General features: G+C 40.3%; 1 protein-coding gene across 2 annotated transcripts in view; it reads left to right on the top strand.

The window, feature by feature from the left end:
* The first annotated feature begins 1,916 nt into the window (after window positions 1-1,916).
* LOC127006550 (uncharacterized) overlaps window positions 1,917-14,973 on the top strand; it is a 37,988-nt gene continuing 24,931 nt past the window's right edge. Inside the window, exons 1-8 of one of the 2 annotated variants that reach the window (XM_050876522.1) lie at window positions 1,917-2,073; window positions 3,874-4,045; window positions 5,475-5,643; window positions 6,518-6,732; window positions 8,091-8,194; window positions 12,045-12,218; window positions 12,870-13,271; window positions 14,053-14,231. In XM_050876522.1, the coding sequence (XP_050732479.1) occupies window positions 3,874-4,045; window positions 5,475-5,643; window positions 6,518-6,732; window positions 8,091-8,194; window positions 12,045-12,218; window positions 12,870-13,271; window positions 14,053-14,231 (1,415 nt within the window). In that variant the 5' untranslated portion in view covers window positions 1,917-2,073. The remainder of the gene's footprint in view (window positions 2,074-3,873; window positions 4,046-5,474; window positions 5,644-6,517; window positions 6,733-8,090; window positions 8,195-12,044; window positions 12,219-12,869; window positions 13,272-14,052; window positions 14,232-14,973) is intronic. The other variant, XM_050876523.1, reaches the window with a different exon arrangement.

Raw genomic sequence — 14,973 nt, 5'->3', positions numbered from 1 at the left:
GATTATCACCGCCCGCAGGTGTGCTGGAGGCGGGGTCCTTGAGTCTTTTCCTGGAGATTAGTTTTGTAGGGCGGAGCAGCAGCTGTGTGGGGGCGGAGAACTAGGTGTGCTGCTGCGAGGTCGTTACAGTAGTAGTAGTAGTAATAGTAGTAGTATAATTATTATAATTCTTCTTCTTCTTCTTATTCTTCTTATTCTTATTCTTATTCTTATTCTTATTATCATTATCATTATTATTACTATTATTATTATTATTATAATTATTATTATTATTATTATTATTATTATTATTATTATTATTATTATTATTATTATTATTATTATTATTATTAGCCTACTATTATCATTATTTTTTCTTCTTTTTCTTCTTCTGTCACTACTACTAGGCTACTAAAATATATATATATATATATATATATATATATATATATATATATATATATATATATATATATATATATATATATATATATATATATATATATATATATATATATATATATATATATATATATATATATATATATATATATATATATATATATATATATATATATATATATATATATATATATATATATATATATATATATATATATATATATATATATATATATATATATATATATATATATATATATATATATATATATATATACGTAATTTAGGGCACTGATTTCAGAAATCACCCGTCCAAGTATCCTTCTCCTGTCAGTGATACGCTATTCGACAAGATATGCGTGGATATCCTTGGTGTGAGTTTTAAATTTCCTGCTAAAATATATAAAATTTTAAGCATTTAATGACCAAATATACTCCTTAGATAATTCACAAACAGTGTTTTTCAAGTCATTTACTATTTCATATGCAATCTATTGCTTAACATATATGATTAAAGCCTCATGCATATATTTTTTCTCTATTCTACCAAATCTGTTTACCAATAAAACTATTTGAAGAAAACGTATATAACGAAGAAAATCCTGCGATGTTGAAGCTCTGCGACTGTTTACATAATACATATCTGCCTCAATGACGACGCAAAGGCTGGCAGTGAGTAATAGCGGTATTTGACAATATATATGTGTGTGGATACCTTAGACTTGAGTTTTTAAGGAGTACGTGGCTCTCCCGTCTCGCTGGTCGCGGGTTCGATCCCCGGCGCCGGCAAAACCTTTCCTTGTCTGGATTAATTTCTCGTGTGTTTCGTCACACGTAGTAACCGTGTGGGAGCGTAGTAAGGAGGAAAATTCAGGCGTTTCACTGGTGGCAGCGGTGGGATCCTCTCCTGTGATTCTGTTGTGTCGCCCCGAGTGGGTAACAGGTAGAGTGATGGTCCATGCTCTCTGAAGTTCATAGAAAATGGGAAATCTCAACACACAGAAATTAATCTAAATAGGAATGGGGAGCCGTGTAGTGCAGCAACTTGCTTGATGGGCGAGCCTCCCATAACTCACTCTGCGAGAGGGGTACCTCTTTGGCCGACTGGTTAAGGAGTGGCTCTCCCGTCTCGCTGGTCGCGGGTTCGATCCCCGGCGCCGGCAAAACCTTTCCTTGTCTAGATTAAATTAATCGTGTGTTTCGTTAAACGCAGTGGCCGTAGGGGACCGTAGTAAGGAGGAAAATTCAGGCGTTTCACTACTACTACTACTACTAGGGCCTACTACTACTACTACTACTAGACTACAGCTATGAGGCTAATCTTCATACCTTTAAATAATTACTGAGGCAGGTTTTGAAGTTCTGCAGCAAACATGTTCTTCCGACCTACCATAGATCATTTTTTTTATGTATAGCAGCAAATTTGGGTCCTTTACAGACGAAGAGAAAATTCAAACATGTTTCGGAAGGAGTAAAAATTCGTTCACCATGTTATTCTCTCGTAGATGAACAGTCATTTTGTTCTAAATTTCTTACACACGCAGACGAAAAGAGCGGCGGTGCGCATGCGTGGAGGAGCTGATCGAGGAGAAGGTAGTGCTGGGTCAGCTGGGAGGGCCGGCCTGTTGCATTGTTACGTTTTCCTTGTTTACTTGGGACCCGGAGGCGCACCCAAGGCTATAGTAATGTAAGGTGAGACTCGGACTGTGTGCTGGAGGAGGGGAAAGCTGCAGGACGCCCAGGGAAGGTGAAAACAGGACTGTGAAGGAGAGGTGTGGGCCTTTGTTTTGGTTTTGACCTCCATAATGTTGACGTCTGCTCCACGCACCAAATGCCTCGATGTTATCTGTTTGTGCCACTGTATGGTCGCTGCCTGGGGGAGGGGGAGGTGCGCAGTGAGGCCAAGGGGACATTTATTTGCGATTGGAGACGTCCTTTGTTTACATGGTTGTTGGTAGTGGTGTGTACGTGGTGGTGGTGCAATGTTTCCTATACGTGGTCCTGGGGTGCTCGTCACGCCTGGGCCCTGGGTCTGCCCTGTGTGCCCCTGCGGCCTCCGGGACCCTGGGGAGGCGAGGGGGGCCAAGCTGCAGGAAGTAGGCCACTGAAAACATGTTGAGGCTTTGTTTTGACTTGCAAATATTGTAGACTAACTTTCTCTCGATTCAGGAAAGATAGTGCATAGTCGTGAGTGTGATCAATGCAATGTGTGTGTGTGTGTGTGTGTGTGTGTGTGTTATATTCACACATACTCAATTAATATTACTCTTGATAGACTAGTGGACCTGAAATTTTCTGAGTAGTTGAATTTTGTTGGACTGGATATGTAAACATTATCATGGAAGCTTTCACACTTTGAAACTTAGTTTATATTTAAGACATTCACTGACCTGTTTTTTTTTTTTAAAGTTATTAAAAAGTCATATGTTGCTTTGATGTTTAATGGGAAGGTAAATAAGCATAAGACAAGCTTAAGGAAGAAGGCTTGCATGGCTGGCCTCCAGCTGCAATACCAAAACTTCAAAATTAAGCAGACTTCATCCCAAAGTCTCCAGATTCTGCTGCAAGACAGCAGTGGCTTCATGTTGAGATAAACTTTTGGTGTATTTTCATTCAGTGAGGAAAAAATAACATAATCCAATATACTTTTCTCACTAACACTTAACCCGGTAGCTGTGGGGATCATGTTTCTTAAAGGACCCTGTAAGTGAATTTATGAGAAAAAATCATCACTCATGCAAACCATTATATTATATGTATCAATGCATTTGTGATCAGTTTATGTATCCTCTGTTTTGGGGGCGTTCATGTCAAGGAAAGAATTTGGCCCGTCGCCGGTACGCGTTAAAGCCACAAATTTGGCCCGTTGCTGCTACTGGCTTAATAATTCATTTATAATTACTGATCAATCATTAGTGTACCTACCATGATATTATAAGAACGTTAAAGGTAAAAGAACAAAGCTTTGTTGACATCAAAGCATGTTAATCATTACTTGGTGTAGTTCAGAAGTCAGTGTCTCACAGTAGTGTTGATCCACTGCTGCTCACAGCTCATGTATTGCTGAACACCCACATCTTTAGGGAGGATCACTGCAGCTGAACATCATTGTATATCCAAAAATATAATTAATTTTCATTAGTTAAATATTTAATTTAGCTTGAACAGAGCTTCACATATTAAGAAATCATTAAAAATGCTTGTTGACTCAATAAAATGTTAGGAGCAAAATATTCTGTCCTCAGAACACAGGCACTTGGGAAGTGAAATAAAACTTTGGAAGAAGGTCTGTTCCCAGAGGAATGATGACCATCACAACACTTTGGAGCAGTAAATGTGTCTAGATATATTTAGGTATATTTTGTTTGATGACAAAAGATTGGCTTATGCTGAGTTGGTTAACAATATATTACAACTCATTGGTGGTTCTGATTTGATTCTTCTATCCTAACATTGATGGGTCTCCTGTGTGACTCCTCCCCTGCCCCACAGATGTCTTCTGGTGAAGATCGCACACACCACTGGCTGCTGACCAGCCCAGGTCCAGGGGAGGCTGTAGTGGAGGAGGACCCCATGGTGGAAGAAGACCCTCCTGCACCCCTACATTATCCCCTTGCCCCACAAGGGGAGGACCCCCTGGCAGTCACTCCTAGTGACACCCCAGGTGAGTGTATTACTCCCATCTCTGAGAATTTTTCTGCGTTACTTGTCCAGTATTTCAGTCTTAGGGTTGGTGAGCAGCACCAAGCCTGGAAAGCACCACAGGTTGTCAGATGGAAGATGCTGAACTGTACTTGCATGGATTTATTATATACAGTAAACCCTCGATATAACAGACTAATTGGGGGGGACCCTAGTCCGTTAATGCCGAAAGTCCATTATAAGCATCGAACCCCCCCTCCCCACATAAAATAATACCGACGAACCTATCGAAGATATATATATATATATATATATATATATATATATATATATATATATCTATATATATATATATTTTTGTGTGTGTGTGTGTGTGTGTGTGTTATCTGCACGTTGTCTGCATAGCTGCATGGCACAGTTGGCGATGGGCTGCAAGGCACTGAGGCTGCCAGGTTGGGAGTGGGGCCCTGCAAGGGGGGCGTATTGTTACGGGTATGGGTAAGATTGTACAAGTGCGCCAATCTCACATTGGCAGACGAAACTTTTTTTTGTTGTAGTTTCCGGGGTGTTGTGAAATAATCTGTTAACTCTTTCTGTCACAAATCATTAAATGATTCACTTTTTAATGCCTATGTTACACCCGCCGCAACCCGCAGCTGCAGCCGCAAAATAACTCGCAAAGAGAGATGTTTAACTTGCTTACAGTTTCTACATTTCACTCACTGCTCACAAAGGTCACAAGTGGACAAACTAGAACAAAACCAGGCAAATTAATGTTTTTCCTCCCGTGCATTCCCACAGTGGGCATGTGTGATGGACAGTAGAGTGACTTATTTCTGCAAGGAGGTATTTCTTGCAACACTGGCCCGTGAATTTGACCACGCACGCCTTCCATGTCCTGTCCCGCGCTGCGTATTTCCTCGCCCCACACCGCGTGCCAAATAAATTTACTAACCAAACATAACTTAACCTAACCTATCGAACTCGGGGTTTAGCCCCCCTTGACCCACTTTATTTGTGTCCGTACTGACACTCACAAACACTTGGCTATTTTCCATTACATTTATGTCCTGCTGGATTGCTGCATAAGACTTTCTTGTGGTATAAATACGTTCTTCATTTGAATGGAGATCACGAAGAGGAAAATATTTCATCAGGTGAGCTGAAAAAGACTACGGTAACCGAAGGATGGGGCAGCAGATAAAGGGAGGAGGGTCAGGTGGCTAGCAGAAGCTATTGTAGTTACCGGAAGCGGGTTGTTCAAAAACTATTCTCGGTCAGTCCCCATGGATTTCTGACTGTCTGACCTTGTCCATTATATCCGAAATCCATTATAAGTGGGTCCGTTATTTTGAGGGTTTACTGTATTGTGTACACAGACCTAGGAAAATTTATGTAGCTGAGAGAGAGGTCACACTCACTGATGCATGGTTTCCTGTCACTGTCCACAGATGAAGGCATAGTATCATCCCCTGTCAACAGCCTAGACCTAGACCGAGACTCACCTCTGGGTGGCGCCCTTGATGATGACGATGATGATGGCCCACCCAGCATTGAGACTCAGCTCCCAGAGAATGTTGATGACCTTGAAGTGTCTGGCATCACTTCCACCTGGATAAGGTGTGCCAGTGTGTTTACTGTGTTTTCCTTCCACATATATGAGGAAGGAGAGTTAAGTAAAGTAATTAGTCAGTCATTTGCATGGTGTTTGTGAAGTACTGATAACATGGTGGCATATAGTGAAATCCCAGTAAAACAACTTTAATTAACTTTTTGCTGTAATATGTATGCAGAATTTTTATTTTAATTATATAGAAACAAAAGAACTGTAGAAAAGTAAAAAAACAGTACCTATTCTGAAAGATTATTTTAGTTAGTCAGAAGATAAAGTTAGCATTTGTTTGCAATACACTACATGTAATGCTACTCTATCAGTGCCAGATAGATAGGTAGTATTAAAATTATAGATGTACTAGAAGAAGAGTTCTTACTGAATTGATAGATAAATAAGGGGAGGACCCAAAGGAGGTATATAGAGGGGCAGTTCTAATTTGAGATTCAGTTCATATCATTAGAATACACTTTCCAGGACCCCCCCAAAATTAGGGAGTTATAATCTGAAACTCAACTCTTGCTTAAGGTTGAGTAATGAGTTAGTAGTAAGACCTACATTACTGCAGCTTGGATATAGAGTATAAGTTGTGATATGATTTAGTATTATGCTTGAGTATGTAGCAAGACATTCATTACCCACAGCTCAGAGATTGGGTATAAGTTATAATATGAAATGCAACTCTTGCCTGTAGTTGATTATCTAGCAAGACATTCATTACCCACAGCTGAGAGATTGTCAGTTATAATCTGAAGTCCCATCTCTTATGGCTGAGTATTTAGCAACTCTCATTACCCGCAGCTCAGAAAGAAAGTATGTTATAATCTAAAATCAAACACTTGGTTATGGTTTTGTGTCTAGCAAGGCGTGCATTACCCACAGCTCGGGCGGAAGTCACTATGGCACAACTCACCCTGGGCTTGGCTACTCGGTGCTGAACAATGAGCAGCCGGATGCAGACTCCACGGCGCTCAGCGAGATGCCTGGCCTGGAGCCAGGGGACTTTGGGGTTGGCCCTGTGTATGGTCCCCACATGCCTGGGAGCTTTAGCAGCCCCGTCCATGAGCCAGAGATCCTGTCCTACGGGGATGTTGCAGGTGCTGGCTTGTGCTCATTTTAAGCTTAGGATTTTTTTTACCTCATCTTATCTTTTTTTTATTTTTTGCAATAAAGGAAACAGTCTGAGGGCTATATTAACAAAATGGCTGTCCTTGTTGTTCAGTCTCATAGTTACAAATCCCTTCTTTTTCTGGCTGGATATGTGCTTGTTTTGGGTCTAATTTCTTTGAGTGATCTGATTTTTGTTGCTATAAAGTTACTACCTCAGTTTTATTCTTTATTGTTAGACGTGTGCCTGCTCTTGGTCAGATCTCAATGTAAACATGCTGCATTTCATTTTTTAGGCCCCGACCACATGGGCATACATTGTCCGCCACAGACCCAGACAAAAGCGAGGGTTTTGCCCGTCCACCGCTTGCTCACTCGCCTCTGCCTAACTTTTGTACGTGTTTGCAGTGGACAGTGTATGCCCGTGTGGACGGGGCTTTAGAGAATGAAAGACTTGGTATGTGCTGATGATGATAAGCATACAGTGACAGTCTCAAATTGGTTTGCTGTGCTTAGTAGCCTTGAGGACCCTATAGATTTTTGAGATACCTTCAAACATGAAGCTCTCCAAGCTGGAAAGAGTGCATCGGAGAACTCCCATAGTCAAGGAGTGGCTTTGCCTTTGGTGAGACATTGGGGAATATGGAGGAGAGTTGCCCTCCAGTGCTTGCTGGGAATCAGAACCAGTATAGGGTTCTCTTATGTAGGACGAGCTTTCCTGAGGAGAGACAAGGAGAAGTGTGTCAGGAGTCTCACTGAGGATGTCAAAGGGCATTTCAATGCAAATGATCTCCGATCTGCCTACTGAGCCTTGAAGATGCTCCACACTGAGCCTCCCTTACAGATGAGCGTTGTCAGAAGAGCAGATGGTTGCCCGGTGTCAGACCAGGATGGGCAGAAGCCTCGTTGTTCTGAGTACTTTAAGCAGTTGTCCACAGCGGATCCTCCGATCTAAACGTTCCCAACCACCTGGTTTTAGATAATGGATGCTGAGCCACCCGCTGACAAACCCTCATCCTCTTGATGAAAAGCATCAAAGAAAAATAATGATGAATATTGTTATTATTCATCTTTGTCTTCTTTTTTGTCATTTCTAATAGTAATCAATTTTTCTTTTGTACGTCTCATTTATATATTCCTTATTTTTCTATATTATTTTATTTCATGTATGAGTTTTCATTTGTATTACTCTTTTAGACAATGTGGCTGTATTTCCTCCTTTCCTCATAACCTAATTCTACATGTTCCAAGCACTAAGAAAATATATAAAAAATGGCCACAACTCACTGCTCTACAAGGTATAATAGAAGGTATCAAAAAACATTGATATAATTATTTAATGTTGCAGATGATAATGCAGTCAGTGGGATCTGTGGCCTTCGTAACTTGGGTAACACCTGCTTCATGGCTGCAGGAATACAGTGCCTGGTCAACACACCTCCCATTGCTCAGGTGAGGGGGGGAGAAGAGTAGCTATGAGAAAGGGTCAAAGTAATGTGGTTCATTTTATCAACTATTATACACCAGTCCAATTAATAATCATTAGGATAATGAATTGTGAAAACTGAACTTGAGTGTACAAAAATTAAATGTAAAAAAAAAAAAAAAAAAAAAAAAAAAAAAGGCATATCCACCATAATTCTGTCCCCCCCTAACAATCCAATACTTTTATCACGTGACTGAGCGAGTAAGATGTTAATGTATGAGTAAACAAATCAGACTTAAATAGACAGCTAAAAACATATGTATAAATAAAGAATCAAAGAAAAATTTGACAATCTATAGCAGTGGTTCTCAAACTTTTCTGGTTGCAACCCTAAATACAGTCTTGACCTGGCCTGGCGACCCAAAATACATGAACATGTAGTATTTATTTCCAATTATTTTATATGTTATACTGTATTTCCCGCCATATAAGACGCACTTTTAACCCCACACACATCACAAAAGTTTTTCTCGGGAGATCCCCCTCGAACGCAAAAGTCAGCAGAAGATGAACTTTGAAACAGAGAAAATGTCATAAAAGATGTTTTATGGAAAATTTTCTGGCACACCCTGCTGTGAAATCTGCTTCTTTCTAGGTTGTCGCATTTGCCTGGAATTCTGTGATCCCCCCAAAATTCCAAGTTTTTACTGGTGTGACGTACAGAAAAATTTATTGAAGAAAAGTTGCTCATTTTGTCACGATGGAGTCTGAAAAATATAGTTTATAATCTTTAACCAGGAAATTTACTGCCTCCAGAGAGCCAAAGTGGAATGAATCTTATTGAATAAAAGTTGTAGAAAATCATCCGTATAACTCGACTGTGAAATCAGATTATGATTTGGACTGACTGTTTGGCTGGAATTCTATGATTCCCATAAAATTCCAACTTTTTACTGGTGCGACGTACAGAAAAATTTGTTGAAGAAAAGTTGCTCATTTTATCATGGTGGAGTCTGAAAAATATAGTTTATAATCTTTTACCCATAAATTTACTGCCTACAGAGAGCCAAAGTTGCAGTGAAACTCAAAAAATAATTTTTGTAAACTTCTGTTGTTTTTTCATTCTGAAATGAATCTCATTGAATAAAAGTTGTAGAAAATCATCCGTATATCTCAACTGTGAAAATCAGATTACTATTTGGACAGACCATTTGCCTGGAATTCCATGATTCCAAAAAAATTCCAACCTCCTCTTCCCACTCCTCTGAACTAGATATTGGTTCATCTAGAACATGATGTATATCAGTGGAGGTGTCAAGTCTACGCTTAGCACGTACACTACAAGCAGGAACTAAAGGAACACTGCCGAAAAAGGACGGCTGAGGGAACAGAATCGCTCTACAGATGCCATGATGGGTAGGCAGGAACTGTAGACTATTTTGAACACGGAATGGTGGTAGGGGACATCGTGAAAACAAAAGAGGTGCCAGTTAGTCACTTAGCATCGACAGAGATCTAGTTATGTGTGCCCTTCAAATTCCGGAAAGCTTTTCACTCCGGCGCTGGCGGCGTGCTCGTTGCCCGTGTTTGATAGAATTATATGACGCCAGCGGCATCATCGTAAAAAAAAAAAAAAAAAAAATCAGCCTGTCTTATACCCCGATGGTTAGGTTTTGGTAGGCCACGGGGTTATTGTTACTGGTATGAGACCAACACCCAAAACACCTCCATTGGACACAATAGTTCCCAGATGTCCCCAAAATGAAATATATATATTTATAAATTATTAGATAATGATTACAAATGAAAATAGTGCTAAAATGTAAAATTAACATAAAGTTTGTTAGAGTGTTGTCTTGATGCTGTAGATCCGAGACGGCCATTGTTGATGTAGATTCAAGATGGCTGTTGTTGTGTTTGGCGCTAACATCTTACACAGACAAAACATGGCACCATTGTAAACAGTAAACAGTAATGCCCAGCTCAGTAATAGTTACAGTATTCTGTGAATAAAATACTTGGTAATTTTGTCGAGGTAACGAATAGCTTTATGCTGAAGCTATAGCAATAATTTATATCAAGAAAGTGGCATTAGCTGATAACACTTTGTGCACTTACCATGAAACATGGTTGTGTGCGCGCAACCAGATCTGCGCAGTGAGTGAATCTACCAACCAACCCTTTTGTTTACCATTTCAAAGCCACAGTTGCTTGGGGGTAAGAGCACTGTAACTCTTCAACCAACAGTGGAACACTTTGAACAAGGAGAAGGGCAACAAGCAACATATGGTATGAAAGGTACTAATGTATGTGTAAAAAGATGTTTGTTTATAATGAAGTAAGATGGCCAAATGTACTGCATATACATTAAGTTCAGGGAAAATGTGGAGTTTTTAATTTTTTCTAAATATATCTTGCCAAATTAAAGGTGCGTCTTAAAAGGCAGGAAATACGTTACTTTCAAATATTTTTGATTTTATCCTCTGCCTCCTCGATGTCTGCTCAGGGGATGAGTATTATATGTGAATGCTACTCATGATGTGCTGTATTGTATGTGTCTGGGGGCTTTATTACAACATTACTTTTGTTAGCAAGTGTTTAGGGAAATCTTTGAGCTGTCCTACTGAAGTAATTCTTCTACATTACTGAAAAATCTAAATATGACATAACTGTGATTTTAAAAATCAGTAAGATTGTTACTATAGCTTTTTTCCAAGACTATCCAGTGACCCTCAGAAACACTCTTGTGACCCTCATTTGGGTCGCACCCATGGGTTTGGAAACTGCTGGTCTGTAGTCATGGTGCCTGAGTCTGAGGTGTGCATTATCATGCTCCGGCAACTTGCTCTCACACTGCGTGTCTAATTTTGTGGATAATAAATGATAGCCTACGCATAGCAAATAGTCTTCAGTATCAATAATATGCAGACAGCAATGACGAATATTGTCAATTGTAGATGATATTAAGTTCAAATTATCAGTGTTGTCGCAGAAAACTGTTTCGTTGTACTTTTCTCTACAGAGGGCTGCGCTAGGGCTATTTAATAATTATAATCAGCGACCTTATAAATGAAAATAATAGCTGTCTGCGACATCATTGATAATTTGAATCACAAAATCAATTATAATTGAAGGTATTTGTCATTGCTGCCCACGTATTGATACTGAAGATTATTTCCTATGCATAGTCTATCATATATTATCCCCGGAATTGGACACATCATGTGACAGCAGGTTGCCAAAGCACGTTAATGCACACCTCAGTGTTCGGTGCCGCAACTATAGTGGGTTAGAGCATCAATCCATGGCAGCCAAGAGCCAGGGAAAGGTGGTTATAACCCCAGTGCTGCTGTGTGTTGTCAGGAAGGGCATCCCAAGCCACAACCCCAAAACAACTCAAGCAACCCTTTGTGAGCATGGGTAAAAGCTGTAAAGAGAAGTCAGTGAAACTTTTTACATACCTACTTTTCATTTTGACAGTAGGTAATAATTGGCTTTATTTCTAATATGAATACAAATTGAGATGATAAGTAACAAATTGGCAGACATACTCCAGGTGAAATCAGGACCCATTATTTTTGTGGTCTTTTGCACTGGAACTTTCCTGGCAGGAGTCTGTTGACTTACCCCTTCATTGTTCTCACCTTCATCCAGACATAACCTTAAACTTATACCTTGAGAAAAAGAGAACACATACAGTAAAAATGCCTTAATTTTATGTAAGATTTGTTTTAGTAGACTTTTCAATCTTTATGCAGAGAATACCTCAGGACGATTGATAAAAGAAGGAATGATTTTTTTTTTGTGTTCATGAATAATTTTACTATATGATAGCCATAGCATTATTAATCTTTGGTATTCTCATTTCTCTTGCAGTACTTCTTCAGTCACCATCACACCCACAACAATAACACTGTTAATTACTCCCTTGCTGCTCAGTTCTCTCAGCTCACACACAAGATTTGGTGTGGCAAATATTCCTCTCTAAGGCCGGCAGACTTCAAGGATGCTTTTGGCCAGCAGTGGCGGGACTTTAGGGACTACAGACAGGTGAGCTCCATGGCATGATGTGGAAAGGTGTGTTCTACAATTTGTGTGCACCCTTCTAATTAGTTCTCATGTCAAGGGAAGTATCTCCTTTGATGAATTCTGCCTTTTATTTGTAAAGTTTACTGGGCCTCTGCTCAGTTCAGTTGGCAATGGCCCCACTCTTCTGGCCTCTTATGTGTGTGAAGGCAGAGCATTATCCTTGGGACCCCTGTAGCATAAAAGTGAAATATTGTCAAAATAATGATTGATGGACTGTACCACTTTGAAGGGTGAGTAAATATTGACAAACATACCCAGTTCCCTTACATTTATCTTGTTGTCTTGTACACAAATGTTGCGTAACAAAAGCACTGATAGATGGTAGAAGGTGTAGTAATAATCTTGTTTTATGACAAGGTCATAAGGACTGATTGAAGATTTACTGATGCATGACCAATGCCTATTTATTCATGGATCAGACATGTAACTGGTCCAGAATTGTCTTCCTTTGATGCCATTTTTTTTATTACAAGTATCCTCTTACTTATGTATACCATATTGGAGTTGTTAAAAAGTATTAAATTTATTTTAACTGATCTTTTCATTATGCAAGCTGGACAGCTAAACAGGATCCTTACCTAGATGACTTCTTCATGCTTCTGTTTTCTGCAGCATGACTGTCAGGAATTTGTTACCCTCCTCTTGGAAACACTGCGGAAACAAATGTGCCTCACTGATGATGGAGGGGGCAGGAAGGGCGTGGAAGGCAGCAAGAGCAAGAAGATAAAGTGTGCGGCAGACAGTGGCAGTGGAGTGGCCAGCAGCAGCAGCAGCAGTAGCAGTAGTAGCAGTAGCAGCAGCAATAGCAGAAGCAGTAGTAGCAGCAGAAGTAGTACCAGCAGCAACAACAATAACAGTAGCAGGCCTGAGGGGAGCAGAGGCAGCCAGCACTCTTACTCCAGTCCTTCCTCCCCACAGTCCCCCCACTGCCCCACCTCCCCTCAGTCCCCACGCTGCCCACACTCACCAAGTTTACTCAAGCAACCTCTAGAACTTCGCAGTGATTCACATGAGGTGGGTAATTTCCTTCAACTTCCACTATGTATGTACTGATGTGACAAATAAATGTCAACTCATTAATACCTTTCTGGATGAGTAGTATGTAGCTGTGAGAGGCATGATGAGTCTCTCACTTTTAACTTCCTTTTGACAGAGGGCTGTATTACAAGTCAAACCTGAGAAGTTTCGTGTCCCTACAAAGGTCGATTTAGGGGCCATATTACAAGTCTAATCCAAGAAGTTTCGGGTCCCTACAGAGTTATTCATCCCGAACTCTGTAGGGACCCGAAACTTCTCGGATTGGACTTGTAGTACGGCCCCTATAGTGACCTTTGTAGGGACCCAAAACTTCTTGGGTTTGATTTGAAATATGGCCCAGAAAGCAAGCATCATGGATTAGGGAACAATGGTTGAAGATGTTTTAGTTATGATTAAGAATGAGAAATAGACTTAGGCAGGTCATATTATCCATGAAACTGATGGCAGATGAACAGCCAAAGTAACAGTGGCAACTCAAAATTTATGGATGTTGGGGCAAACAGAGAACCGGGTTGAGGAACGAAATTGGAACATTTGCAGGAGCTGGATGGAGTATGCCAACATCAAACAAAAGAGGTGGAGAATATTGGGAAAGGCCTCTGTCCTGCAGTGGACTAGTAATGGCTAAAGATTATGATGATATAAAGCTTTCAGAAACTATTTTCAGTTTAATTATCATACTTAACTTTGTATTATATATATTAGGCGAGTTTGTTGCCTCCATTGACTGATTCCTTCCTTCCCTTAACTCTTGCAGGAAGCAGTTGGTCTAGACAGTGGTGCCGCCTCCCCCAAGAGCAGTGTGTCAAGCAGTTCTGTTGATGCTCACCTAGTAAACCTGAGGCTGCAGCCCATCCCTGAGGAGGTGCGAGCACTGGCCCCGTGCTGCCGCATGAACACCTCCTGTGATGACCTCTCCCTCGCTGGCACAACCAGGTAATGGGATGGGATGTGTCTGGCTTTATTTTCCACCAATTTCGTGAATAATGTTTGTGAAAAAGAAAACTTCTGGAAAGAAGTTAAAAGAGAAGTGAGGAGAAGGAAGAGTGACACTTACAGGATAAAGGGAAGCAAAAGAATCCTTATGGAAAGGAATGAAGAGATAAAGGAGGTGTGGAAGCAATTTTTTATCTGTTAATGTTAGCTGTCTTGGGAACAGGGTAAGTTACCAGAAGACTAGAGACAAGCCATCATTGTGCTGCTATACAAAGGGAGAGGTTGTAGGGATGAGTGTTACTGTTTTAGGGAATGAGCTCTTATAAGAGATGCATGTGGTGTGCCAGGATGGAATTGAAAAAGCAGTTCAAATATGCATGAGAGGTTTGGTATGGGTGTAACAAAAAAGGATGTGGATTGTGGAGTAGTTGAATGGGTGGAATGTAGTGCACTGAGGTGGTTTAGACACATGATGAGAATGAATGAGGATGATTTTGTGACGAGTATAGGAGGGCAGGATTGAGAATGGGTTTCAGGGAAAGACTACCGACAAAACAGATTAATAGACTGGACAAGAGTTGGTAGATGAGGGATTGAGTGTGCTGAGATGGAGTGCCAAAACAGGGAAAACTGGAGACACATCTGCCATGGTTACCCTGTTGAGGGAGGTTTCCTTGAGGGAACAGGGTGTTGGAGATGTAGAATGGTAGATGTCATGAATAATGTAATACACCATCTAGCT

Source organism: Eriocheir sinensis, chromosome 33 (genome assembly GCF_024679095.1).
Source record: "Eriocheir sinensis breed Jianghai 21 chromosome 33, ASM2467909v1, whole genome shotgun sequence".
Classification (NCBI taxonomy): domain Eukaryota; kingdom Metazoa; phylum Arthropoda; class Malacostraca; order Decapoda; family Varunidae; genus Eriocheir; species Eriocheir sinensis.
Note: the sequence above shows the minus strand (reverse complement) of the source record. Positions and strands in the feature narration are given on the sequence as shown.